Here is a 12980-nt window from a genome sequence, read left to right on the forward strand (position 1 = left end):
TAAATGATCCGTTTTTCTCTTTTCAATTGAACATTTTTGTAATTATTTTTATAATTATATAAATGCAAATAGGCCTACAAATGCCGTCAGTAGCCTCGAGGGTTATCTGGCAGGTTCAATATCAGCCATGTGAGATTTCTAGGGGATTTTTAGACCCTTAATAAAAATGTATGTATTTATAGCCTATTGATGGATCTAATTTAATGAAATTTAAGTTGACAACGTCATTTTTAGGCAGAGAAGGTATCATATGCATCTAATGACTAGATCATTGCCTTTACAAGTCGATGTCCTACGTCCATGGCGTTCTAGCGACATCCAGTGGACACAAGATCAAAGTGCACTCCAATTTTACAATGCCGCTGAAGTCGAATAAAAAAAAATCTCCGCTAAAGGTTCGGACAGATTAGTAACGTAAATGCAGACGTAAGGACAATTTTATATACTGCTAAAACTTTAAAAAAAAAAAGCAAAACTGGACAACATTGGTGAGCAAACCGCTTTATTAATAAAGGCTTCATCATGTATACATTCAATCTCTTGTCATACAGTTGAATGCTACATAAGATTGAACCAATCCACGGATTTGGAGAATTATTTTATAGTCTAATCATGCACACCAAAATGGAAATCCCAGTTAAAGAGGTTATGAAGTTCACAAGATGACAGGCAATATACTAATTCAGATTAGAAACTTGGTGTTGGATTTATTCCATCACCAGAAAAGTACTACAATTCCACAGTTGTAACATGTCCATAGTTGAAACAAGTTAAACCATTATAGCGCTACAATGTAATTTCCTTTTGTGGTGTATTTTAATCCAATTAAATAATCATTCTGCGCACATGGGGGGGGGGCAGTCACAGTCACATACAAGATTGGCAACTCCATGACAAACTCACAGGTGAAGCAACTGATGTAATGGCGGGTTGCACAACCATATCCTCACAGGAAAGCTGAAACTTGCACTCTTAATCATCTGCTTATTATATATATGTATAGATATATATATATTGAGAGAGATATCAAAGAAAAACATCTGGAAATACTAACGCCTATAATAAATGTACCACTCAAAGTAATCATAATGAGAATGGGGTTGTACAAAAGCTGTGCCACCAGTTTGCCAGCAGGCCCCGGGTCACAGGGGGGCCGTGGAAGGTCGTCTGTGAGCAGTGGAGCGGTGACCGGCCGCCCTGTGGTGGGGGGGGCTCAGCGGCGGACGGTGGTCCAGCCGTCGTCGTCTTCGGGGGCCTCCTCTTTCTTGACGGGACGTTGGGGCTCCTTTTCAGCAGCAGGAGCGGCAGCAGCAGCTGCAGGAGCCGCAGCAGGAGCGGCGGCGCCACCTCCACTGCTACGCCATGCAGCCTTCTCTCCCTCGGCCTCCCGCTCCCTGGGCTTCTCCCGCTCCTCTCTCTTCTCGTCTCCACCACGACGCCAGAGGCTTCCTGGGGAAGCACGCGGTAAATGAACCATAGGCCTTCATCATATGATGTAGCTGCTACTGTGACAATACAATATACCTTTTTAGCATTGGAACATTCATCATTTCATTTTGAAATAGATTTCAGTATAAAAACCCATTCCATCAGTAATGTGGACGGGATAAAGGTGGATGCATAAACAACGCTCCCACTGCTGATAGTCTGACTCTAAAGAGGTTAAAACAACTTAAAGCAACCTTTAAGACCAGAGAGGGCCAACATGCAAGTGTCCTCATGGCAGTCAGAATCAGCCTTCACACCATGGCAGAGGAAGTCTATCATTTTACGTCACAGCAGTTTACCAAAGGAAATGTCGACATCCAGTGGTCACTTGTGGTAACACAGCCCTTCTGGTCATGTTCAAAATCCAGTTGGACAAAATCCAGTGGGACATGGTGAGGTGAATTGAAGAGCCCTAATACATGTACGTTACTGTAAACCCACAGATTGGAAGCCTATGTGCATGTCCTCTTGACGACATGACGAATGAAACCACTGCTCACCCTCGTCCTCTCTGGGTGCCGGCCTCGTCTCTCGCTCACGCCGCGGCTCGATGACGCGGCGTTCTTCGCGCTCCGGCTCCTCGCCACGTCCCCTCCAGCTGCTGGTCTCCTCTGTGCCGCCTCGCCTCCAGGCGCTGGCCTCCTCTCTGGAGGATATAAGGGGAAACTTGAAAAGTGAGAATAGAACTGAACCAGACTGAGGCGTCGTTCAAAGGCTCAGGAACCCTTTGCCGGTGTTTTGGATTAATTAGCTGATTAGAGTGGGACACTTTGAGCCTACAATAATGAACCTTTTCACAATATTGAACCTTTTCTGAGATTTTGGATTTTCATAAGCTGTAAGCCATAATCAAAATCAAAATGATAACAAATAAAGGCTTGAAAAAGAAGTTTCACCTTTTAAGTTGAATTACTGAAATAAATTAACGATTTTGCACGATATTCAAATTTTTCCAGTTTCACCTGTAGGCCGGCATAAGGTAAGAGCATGTGCTATTTGCACACCTTCTCAGCAGAAGACGTGGGGAAGGACTCCTTGTACTAAGCTCCCACCAAGGGTGGCCAGCGATACAAGGATGAGGATTCCATCGAGGGCGGGGCCTACCTTGGTGGCGGTGGGCGGCGCTCTCTGGGCTTCTCCTCGGCCTCCGTGTCGTCAGCGCCTCCACCGCGTGGTGGTCCCCAGCTCTCCTCCCGGGCCTTCTCCCGCTCTCGCCAGCCCCCTCCTGAAGGTACAACTAAAACTGTAAGTCCACCATACATCTCAAACCAAGTACGTTTTCCCATGAGCAGCCTCTAGTGGATTGGTTGTAGCAACCATTAAAGCGATAGAATTAACAGACAAGAGCTACGTTTTACGATTGGGGGGAGTGGACCAGAATTAACATCCAATAATAATCCAATATTCCCTTTAGTATTACGAGTAAATAGGCTGCAGTAGAATGACAGTGCAGGTGTCCACTCTCGCCCTGTCCCTACCAGGTTTCCCCAGGGGTTTCCAGGGCGTGCCGTCATCTGCGCCCCGACGTGGCCCGTCGTCCATGCCTCTCCTGCTGCCACGGTCCTCGTCGCCGCCCCTCCGGGGGCCCCAGTCGTCATCCCGGCGGCCCCTGGAGTCCTCGCCGCCTCTGCGCGGGCCCCGGTCGTCCTCGAAGGCTCTGCGGGCCGGGCGGTCTTCGTCGAACGCTCTCCGTGCGGGGCGATCCTCCTCAGTCGCCGCCGCCCTCCAGGGCCCGCGCTCCTCGTCCAGGGCCCTCCGCGGCGCCCGCTCGTCGTCGGCCCCGCGGCGCATGGGCCGCTCGTCGTCAAAGCCCCGGCGGAGCCCGCGGTCGTCGGCGCCCCGGCGCATGGGGCGTTCATCCCGCTCGTCTTCGCGGCCTTCCTGCTTCCTTTCCCTAGGGGGTCAGAGAGCAGATGAGTCGGCTCGGGGCCCCTCTTTTGGACGCTCCGCAACTGACGCCGGAGGAGACGGACGAGATATCAACGCACCTTTCAGGTGCCCCACGGCGCCACTCTGAGTCTCCGCCCCCGCCCCCCTCTGTGCGTTTCCTCCATCCGCCGCCGCCACCTGTGCTGGCACTCTCCTCTTTGTCACCCCAGTCCTGCTGGAAGCAAATCGGTGAAACTCCGGAGCCACCGTGCCAATTGACACCAACGACATTCATTTTAAAAGCCCGCCAGGGAAGGGGACACGGTGAGGTTAAGAGAGGCGAACCTTGGAGGCCGGCTTCTCTTCTGGAACGCGCCTCTCCTCCTCACGGCGGTGCTCACGCTCCTCGATTTCCTGCTGGCGGGCACGCTGCTTTCTCTCCTGCTCCTCCAGTTTCTGCAGCTTCTCCTGGTACTCGCGCTCCTCCTCCTCGCGCTGCTCCTGCTCAATGCGCTCACGCTCCTCTCGTTCTGGGAGGGGAAGAAATAAGAAAAAGGCATGATGATTTTTTATTTTTGAATCGTCAGGTAGACTTTTTGAATTGAATTCATTCACATACAAATACATGATTCGTGGACATGGGACAAGAAGTGTCCATGCATGTGAACTGGTCCAAAAGAAGCTACCTAAAGCTTATGCTAGGGGGCCATGACAAACGCAAAAAGGGGGTGTGGCCTACATATAATACATTACATACATCTCATCCATACTACAAATAGTGGTAGATCTCAGATCAGTTAACAGATACATGTGATTAATAGTTATTTCTTGAGGTTGAAGGATGATGATTGACATTACACATACAAGGCGAGAAAATAAAATAAAATAAAAAGACATCACAAAGACATATAGGCTTAACAATTGTTTCTTGAGGTTATGTTTAAAGGTGAAAATAGAGCTTGAGGTTTTCAAACTTCCATCAAGCCTGTTCCAGATCTGAGGTCCCCGGCACACTACACTCATGCCAGTGCGTTTTAATCTGTTGTTTCCCTGTAATGATGTGCGTATTTCTGGTATGGTGGGTGTGCTGGGGATAACAGATCGGAACAAGCTCACATAGTCTACTATTCAAGCCCGAGACACCCTGATACATAGTGCAAGCATTGTGAAATATGTTATATTCAGTGAGTCTTAAAAGACCATAGCTAGCAAAAATAGGACGGGTTGGGACATTGAAATCAGACCATGATATAGCGCGAATGATTTTTTTTTTTGGAGAATTTCCAGTTTTTTTAGATGACTGGGGTAAGTGTTACACCATATTACATTGCAGTAGTTTAAGTGAGGTTCAAAAAGAGTTTTGTATAGAATAAGTAGTGTTGCGTGAGGAAGCAGGTGTCTCAGCTTAAAGAACAGACAAACATATTTTGATAGTTGTTTCACAAGGTGGTCAATATGTTATTTAAAGTTTAGGCAGTCATCTATGAGAACCCCCAATAATTTAGTTGTCTTCACTCTTTAGCTCGTCTCCATTAATATTGATCTGAAAGTTAAGGTCCTCGATGTTATGTTGTTTTTTATTGGGACAAAATATTATGTAGTTTGTTTTACTAATGTTCAGGGATAGTTTGTTTGCTTTGAACTAGGGCTGAACGATTAATTGCATTTGCGATAATATCGCAATATGACAAAACAAGATTTTCTAACCGCAAAGGCTGCGATTTGATTGGTCACGTGACTTGCGAGTGAGCCGAGCGGAGCAAAGCAGTGCAGGCAGGGAGAGACGCTACGCTTTAACCTGCTGCACAATGGCCTCAGGCTCATCAGAAGAGTGCACAGCTGAAAGTTTGGTACCAAAGAGGGGCGGCACATCAGTTGTGTGGAATTATTTTGGCTATAAAAAAGACGATGCTGCGCAACTGCCCCGCATTTCGATCACAGCCTCGTCGGCCTTGAAAAAAAACAAACACCTCAGCGCACCAAATCAGCCGGCCGAGACCTCGCTAAAGAGGTGGTCTCGGTTCGCTTGAGATGTGAAAGCGAACGCACCTCGGTCCGATCCAGTTCTAAAAAGCATACGCCTCTTTGGACGTAACAGGCACCCGCTCAGCCGTGCGCATTATGGGAATTATTGTTTGATTATCGGTAACAGCCAGGGACGTGCACAGGAGTTTTGAGGGGCAGGTGCCGAATTGTTGCCGGGGGGTTGGATCACGGATGAGCGCTGTTGTTGACGGGGGGGTTCGATCGTGGACGAGCACTATTGCGGGCGTGATTGTTGAAGAACACTCAGAGGGCACTTTTTAATACGAGGCAAAAAGGGCAGGGGCTCAAGCACCCCTAGATGTGTACACGTGCCTGGTAACAGCACATTGTCAGACCGTCGGGTGAAAATGAGTCGTGGCTCAACATGGAGCAAAGAGGAGACGGAATGTCTATTGGATATTTGGGCAGACGCCCACATAGAACGTATGCTGGCAAACACATAAAAATGCTGATGCATTTAACACATTGAGCACCAGGATGAGGATTTTTTGTTGAAAAATACATGAGAAGAGGACCTTGAAAAAATAATTGCATATTAAATCGCAATCGCAATATTGAGGGGAAAAAAATCGCAATCAGATTAATTTCCAAAATCGTTCATCCCTACTTTGAACCAGTGATTCACATTCTGAAGCTCTTTGTTGAGCAGTTCTTGAAGTTCAGATTTATTTTTGTGGAATAAGAACAGATTTGTGTCGTCTGCAAAGATTACTTTGTGGAGGGTCTTTGACGAATTTCTCAGATCATTTATGTAGATAATGAAGAGGAGCGGACCCAATATGGAACCTTGTGGGACCCCATATTTAATGTGTTTGTGATGTCTATTCGTGGCTAGTTACATATTGCTGCCTCTGGTGCAGATAGCTCTTGAACCAGTTCAGTGATTGACCTCTAATTCCGTAATGGTGCAATTTGTGCAGTAGAATGGTGAAATCGATAGTATCGAAAGTCTTTAAAAGGTCTAGGAATACACCGATACCATATCCCCCCTTGTCAATGGCATCATTGGTCTTTTCGATAAGATCAAGAATCGCCATGCTGGTAGTATGCTTTTTCCTGAAGCCATACTGGGATGGGCTGAGTATGTTCAATTTGTTGAGATAGTTATTAAGTCTATTGTAAACCAACCTTTCCAATATTTTGGAAAGTGTGGGAACTTAAATTATTAAAAACACAAATGTAAGCTACAAATGTCAATGTTATATTGATTTCTGTCTGGCCACTATCATTTTAAAAGTAATGATGGACCGCTAAACCACACAAAAAATACAACCCTACAACAAAAAACGTCACAATATTAACTGATTAAAGCTATGGTAGGCCACTTATTTTAAATTCATATTTGTTTAAATGTTCTTTACATCCGGACAGCAATCTGTGTACCTTCCTGCACACACTCTGCCTGTGCGCTCATTATGCAGGACTAGAGTACTCCCCCATGCCAGGCAGACCTAATGCTAAACCTAGCGAGCTACCCCCGTTATGGGGTACTGGCATTGAAGGGAGGATTGTTATGGTTGGCTACCTTTAAAATCTAGCAGACTCTAGATTTTACGATTGAGGGACGTTTGCACGTTGACTGGATAATCCAGAGCATCCTGCGGGGGGCGGGATGTGTACTGAGCGAACCAGGCGCCACACTCACCTTTCTTGAGAGACTCCTCGTGGATGCGCTGGGCCTCCTCCTCCTTCTGGCGGTAGTAGGCGGTGCGGCGGTCCTCCTTGCGTTGCCGCTTCCTGTCTTCCAGACGCTTCTTCTTCTCCTCCACCACACGCTCCTGGAATGCTGCGAGTTTTTCCTTCAGACAAAAAAAATTTAATATTGGTTTTTATTGATGACCGTTGGACAAGCTTTATACCAGGAGGCTGTAGGGTGGAGCGCTTGCTCCTGGACGACGGGACCGTTCGGGGGGGTTTCTGGGTCCTTACCTCGTAGATGAAGCTGCGCGCTGCGGTGATCTTGGACACAAAGTTCTCCTTGTCCTCCATCATCCTGGACATGCGCTGCTTGTGCTCCAGAGCCTTCTCCCGCTCCACCTTCATGTTGCTGATCTGAGGGGGAGAACACGCATCGTCACGGTTACATTCAGGCTCACGGCCGCTCGCCACAGCTGCACTTCCTCTGTGAGGAGACGTACCCTCTCCTCCTCCTGCAGCTCCCACAGCTCCATGTCCTTGATGCGCTGCTCCTCGTAGGCCTGCTTGATGAGAGGGATCTCCTCCAGTCGCTTGGCCCTCTCAAAGTAGTCGATCTAGACGGAGCAACCCACATAATGTTTTTTTTAATGTTCCCTGCGGTAGTCCAAGCAACCTTCATGATCCAGAGGAGAGGTTCATGATGGCGGACAGCGTACCTTCTTCTCCTGGTTCTTCAGACGCTCCTGCAGCTCTCTCTTCTCCTTCTCCAGCTGCTCCACCTGTTTGGCCATGATGAAGTCGGGGTCCAGCTCCTCCAGATCCTGTACGAATTTGACAGTTAGTTTGATGCTAGTCCATCTGAGCACTTGCGGAATATATACAAAGCAAAAATGTAACCCTCCTTGTGTTATGAGTCCTATAGCTACTCTGCAGTCTGTCCAGTAGTTATGTTTGCATTAGCCTTGTGCAGCACTTGGAATTGACAAACATTTTTATCACATACATCTGCTAAATGAGTAACTGTAAATGCACAAAAGTGTTTGTGGTTGACTTGGATTTGTTCGGCTCTACACAGGACTCAATCACTTCATCCGAGTTGGTACGACGGGGATAATGATGCCCAGATAGGCTTGTTCAAAGTGACTCCACCTCTATGTCGATGTCCTTGAAGGCCTTGGCTCCCAGCTCCGTCTTCTTGATCTGCTCCAGGCGCTCGCGCACAGTCTTCTTCTTGATCTGCTCGTGCTCCTGCATGATGCGCTCCTTCTCCCGCTCCTTGGCCTCCTGGCGCAGGCGCTCCTCCTCCGCCTTGCGCACCTTCTGCTGCTCCGCCTCGCGCTGCTCCAGCTCCTCCTTCTCCCTCTGGATGTTCAGGCTCTCCAGGCGCTCCTTGCGCTCCTCGATGGTCTGGCGGCGGGCCAGGATGCGCTGGTGGTCCTTGCGACCGTTCTTCAGGTAGGCGGCGATGGCCAGCTGGCTCTGCTCCTCGCGCTCGGTCTAGAGGGGGGGACCACAGAGAGAAGCCAGAGTCAGGCACAGACCAGATAATAAACCCTAAGGCTTTAAGATGTACACATGTGGAGTGGGTCAGTTTGGACGTTTGAGTTTCCTCATGTATTTTTTAACAAAACGAATGGAAGGCGAACAAAAGATTAATTAAAAAGGGATGACAGATGTTGTTGTCTTACAAATGGCCCCAGCATGGGAACATGTAGTGAGTGAACAGTGGATAAGACAGTGTCCTGGAGAGGGCAGGACGGGTACTCACCAGGATGGAGGCAGGCCTGATGATTTGGATGGCCTTGGCTAGGGAGGAGGACATGGCAGTGAGCTGATTCCTGATCTGCTCCGATGGCATGTTCTGCAGGAAGGGCCCGACTGGGGAGTCCTCTTTGGTTGAGTAGTTCAGGTCCGAACCGAAGCTCAGAGTTCGAGAGGAGTGGTCAATACGAACCTAAAGTAAAATAAATGGATATCGTTTTTCTTAGGGGTATAACCGTATACTATAAAGTCACGATTCGGTATTAATGTTAAGGTCCGCTGGGTAACACTTCACCACGGACTAGAGATGGAGATAGATGTATATATGTACGAATAAGTGCACTGGTTTTCTTGACAGTCACATAACTAAGCCTGATAAAAAATAAAAAAAAAAATATATATATATATATAGGATTCCATCCATTATAGGGGTACGATTGTTAAAACATCAAAACATTTGTCTTATCGTCAGTTTGTACAACATGTTTAATATACAAGTACACCGCCTCTGTTTCAATTGGACCGTACCTGCAGATCACAGTGGCGGGCGGCGTCCACAATGGAGCGCTCCAGCTGGAACGCATCTACAAATGGCACCAGGGAGGCCAGGCGGCTGAACTCGATGCTTTGGTAGATCTGGGCCACCTATTGTGCATGTCGAAGAAAAGCAGATATGGTTAGACTGTGTACAGTCGAGAGGGGACCTGTAACAAGGTTTTCTTGGTTGAGTAGGTATGGGGCGATGTTTGAAAGAGAGGGTACAGTAGTGGGGTAAGGTTACCTGTTGCAAGAGCCTGAGGATGGTGTTACTCTGCAGATGAGGAACATACTGCTGAAGGTCAGACTCCTTCTCTGCCTGGTCCCTCACCCAGTTCAACACCTGTGTTGAGGAAACTGTATTTAATAACAGACCGTGCATTCAAATACTATACCATCAACGGTATGATCCAAAGACTAGAGTACAGGAGAGGTTTAGAACGCATGGCTTCTACCAACTTAGGCTGCCCACCTTGGTGACTCTTCCGCTCAGCTTCAGGGGGTGGAAGTCCATCTCCAGCCAGTTGTACAGCTCTTTGACCTCTGGTAGGATGTACTGCAGCAGGTTGAACCTCACCTGTCAACAATGAAAGGATTCAAATTCTGTCCATGATACGTATTCAGTGTAAAGGATGGTCTGTCTGAGGCTCATGGCGACCATAGTGACGCAGTGGACTTGTGTGGCGGAGAACAGCGCACCATGTCATTGATGAGGCTCTGGCGGGTGGGTGGAGACTGGAGGCCCAGCAGGGTGGCCAGTCGGCGGTGTTTCTCCACGATGATACCGTCCATGTCCAGCAGCCGAGCGATGTCTGTGCGCTCGGGGGTGATGGGAATGGACAGGGTGGCCAGCAGGACTCTGGTGGACATCCTAACAATGGGGAACATTCAGGTCTTTAGTTGATTCATGTCATGGTGGGACAACAAGTATGCAGACCATACATCCCTGAAAATATATTTATGATTAGGGAAGCTCCAAAAATTACCCGATAGTTATTTACAAACTACTATAGAATGAGTTATTTTTGCATATAAAATTGTTGGAATTACAATTTGACCTCATCTTGAGGTTTTCAACCAATCCAATATGAAAAACCCATACGCACAAACTATGGCATTGAGTAAATGTGGATTTTTTTTTCTGCCTCAGATTTATGTCAGCTCAATGGACATTATTACTACAAATCCCTGAAAATGAGTTTCGCCAGTGTATTTGAGCAGTAATAGTAATGGTTGACGACGCCCTAGATGTGATCAATGCTTACCTCTGCATCTCCTCTTGGGTGAGATTTTTGCGCATCTCCCGGGAGAGATGATAGAGGCGGTGGAGGGTGCAGGCGTGGAAGAGAGCATTTCCGGACTTCCAGAAGACAGTGGACACCTTGTTGTAGTAGTTGGCCATCAGCTGGGGCTTGGGGGGCTTCTTGGAGAGAGCAAAGAGCCCGTGGATGTCCTCCACAGCCTTGAAGGCCTCCTAACCCAGGGAAGAAACAAGCAGAATCAGCAACACATCCTCTCACTCCTCAATCCTCTTCACTGGGGTCAGGCGAAATGATATTGCTGATAGTAGAGTGAGGGGATTTAATGGTGGTTGATGGTTATACAATAAGTATGAGGACTGACCTGCCACAGCTCCATGCTGATGGCGCTGTCCAGCTGGACCAGACGGGTCTCCAGGTGCATGGACTGGCTCTCGGGGTTGTTGAGGTTGATGGCAGTGCTCTGGTTGTGGTGGCGCTGGATCTGGCCCAGGTGCATGCGCAGGTTGTCGCATAGCTTGCGGAACTCAGCCTTGCGGGTGTACTGCAGGCAGAACTTGAAGGCTGGGGGAAAACATAAGCTTGTTTATACATTGGATTGAAAAAGGCTGCCTGTTAGAAGTGAACATTTCACAATCCTATTAAGAAACTGAATGTTAACCGCAGAGGTGTTCATGTGTTCAGTGTGTGGGTCTACCTTGCTGGGCGATGTCATGGTACAGGCGCTCCACCTTGGAGTTGTTCCTCAGCAGATCCAGACATTGCCGGTAGGACTCCCACAAGAACTTCACCCAGGGGGTGAGCAGCAGACGGTCGGTACGGTCCTGGGTGTCCTCTCCACTGACAGCACTCAGGAGCACACTGAAGCCACACAAACACTCATTGTTAACATGAGCTCCCGTAAATACACAATGTGACTTAGCTCCCATACAGATACCATGTCAGATATATAAAATACGAAAATTCTATCACAATACAATTTTTAATGGCTTCATTATAGTCTATAATACAATTAATAAATGGCTACTTTGCACATGATCCATTAGGCTCACCTCTCAGGGGTCTGGATGTTATCCAGATCCTCGATGTCCAACACCATCTGCTGAGACTCCCCCTTGGCGGTCTCAGTCTTCTCCTCAGCAAGCTTCAGGTACGCCCTAACCACATCCTCAAGAGACTTGATGTTCACCTACAGCAACAAAAAAAAGTAAGTCCTTGCGTGTTATCATAACCACCCAGATAGCGACTTTCAAATTCGACACGTTATCTCATTCAAACCTGCTGGCAGATGTTCTTGTACTGGTACAGGCCCTCTTTCGCAAGGTGGCTCTTGCGGAGATCCACGCAGAGCTCCAGGTACTTGAGCATGATGGGCTCGTGGATCTTCTGCCATGTTCGATGCTTCTTACTTTTGATGACATCGTAAAGAACATCCAAGGCTGGCTGCTTCTTGCCGACCTCCAAGAACTCTGTAGAAAGGCACTGTAGTTAGTATAACATCTATACGCTATTGCAAGACCGCGGAGGTGACCCGGTGGGAGTAGAGCATATGGGAACATCATCGACATGTCAGCGTAGAATACCTCGTATCTTACAAAGAAGCCGGGACAATGACAGGTGTGTAAAGTTGACCTTATTAAACAAAACCAACTGAAGAGCAGATCATTGGTTCAATAATTGAGGTTAAGCTAAATGAGGAAGGCTACTGACGTTCCCATTCAACACTATGGTATTGCTAACCGCTGTGTGGCAGGACTCTGTGTGCAATATGGCCTCCACGCCATTCCAACGCAAGCTAGCTAGCTAGCCGCCGCTGGGAGCGACGTGCTACAGCGAGGATGCTATCGTCAGCTAACCTAGCTTAAATGACCGGTGTCTTCATAGTTCTACAACAGGGTCTATGCTTACCGTTTGCTCGTTTGAGAGCATTCTCCGGGCGTTGAAAATAGGCCGGCATTTCTGTGGCGTATTAGCGAAACTTAGGATCGGCTGACTTAGGTGAATTTTACCGATTTCACCAGTCCATCCGGGCCAGGCAGTAACCCGCTTCAACACGGAGTCGAGAAAGGAAAAACCTCGTGAACGGCCTAGCTAGGGTTGCCAGATGCAAAAGGCAAAAGCCCCCTAATACAGCTTTGCACAAAGTGCATCTTTATAGTTACAATACACATTCATCTATTGCATTGTTCTGAATGGATATATTTGCAATAATGACATATATACAACTTTTGGCTGAGCATACACAGCGTTTGTGGGTTTTTTGGGGTAAATGCTAAGTTTTTTTCATTCATTACAAATATTAATTACGATTATATATATTATATTTCCCCACCCTCTTTTGTTAATATATAGACCTACTGTTAGAATAAAGCAGGTGGATTT

At 47.5% G+C, this 12980-nt stretch overlaps 1 protein-coding gene across 3 annotated transcripts; it reads right to left on the reverse strand.

The window, feature by feature from the left end:
- Positions 1 to 1069: 1069 nt before the first annotated feature.
- On the reverse strand, positions 1070 to 12664 carry eif3s10 (eukaryotic translation initiation factor 3, subunit 10 (theta)). Of its 3 annotated transcripts, none has more exons than XM_084470874.1 (22): positions 12507 to 12664; positions 11877 to 12067; positions 11651 to 11787; positions 11296 to 11459; positions 10963 to 11162; positions 10605 to 10813; positions 10039 to 10210; positions 9812 to 9916; positions 9584 to 9682; positions 9331 to 9447; positions 8810 to 8995; positions 8191 to 8538; positions 7758 to 7862; positions 7542 to 7655; positions 7333 to 7455; positions 7049 to 7202; positions 3703 to 3887; positions 3477 to 3589; positions 2967 to 3382; positions 2593 to 2725; positions 1989 to 2134; positions 1070 to 1449 (listed from the first exon to the last, which is right to left on the reverse strand). In XM_084470874.1, exons 1-22 carry the CDS (start codon positions 12553 to 12555, stop codon positions 1214 to 1216), a joined length of 3702 nt encoding a protein of 1233 aa, XP_084327000.1. In that variant the 5' UTR covers positions 12556 to 12664; the 3' UTR covers positions 1070 to 1213. The 3 variants fall into 3 exon arrangements, with proteins under 3 accessions (XP_084327000.1, XP_084327001.1, XP_084326999.1); XM_084470875.1 differs by having other exon boundaries at positions 2593 to 2713; positions 3477 to 3592; XM_084470873.1 differs by having other exon boundaries at positions 3477 to 3592.
- Positions 12665 to 12980: the final 316 nt, after the last annotated feature.

Source organism: Micromesistius poutassou (assembly GCF_964030765.1).
Source record: "Micromesistius poutassou genome assembly, chromosome: 7".
Taxonomy (NCBI): Eukaryota; Metazoa; Chordata; class Actinopteri; order Gadiformes; family Gadidae; genus Micromesistius; species Micromesistius poutassou.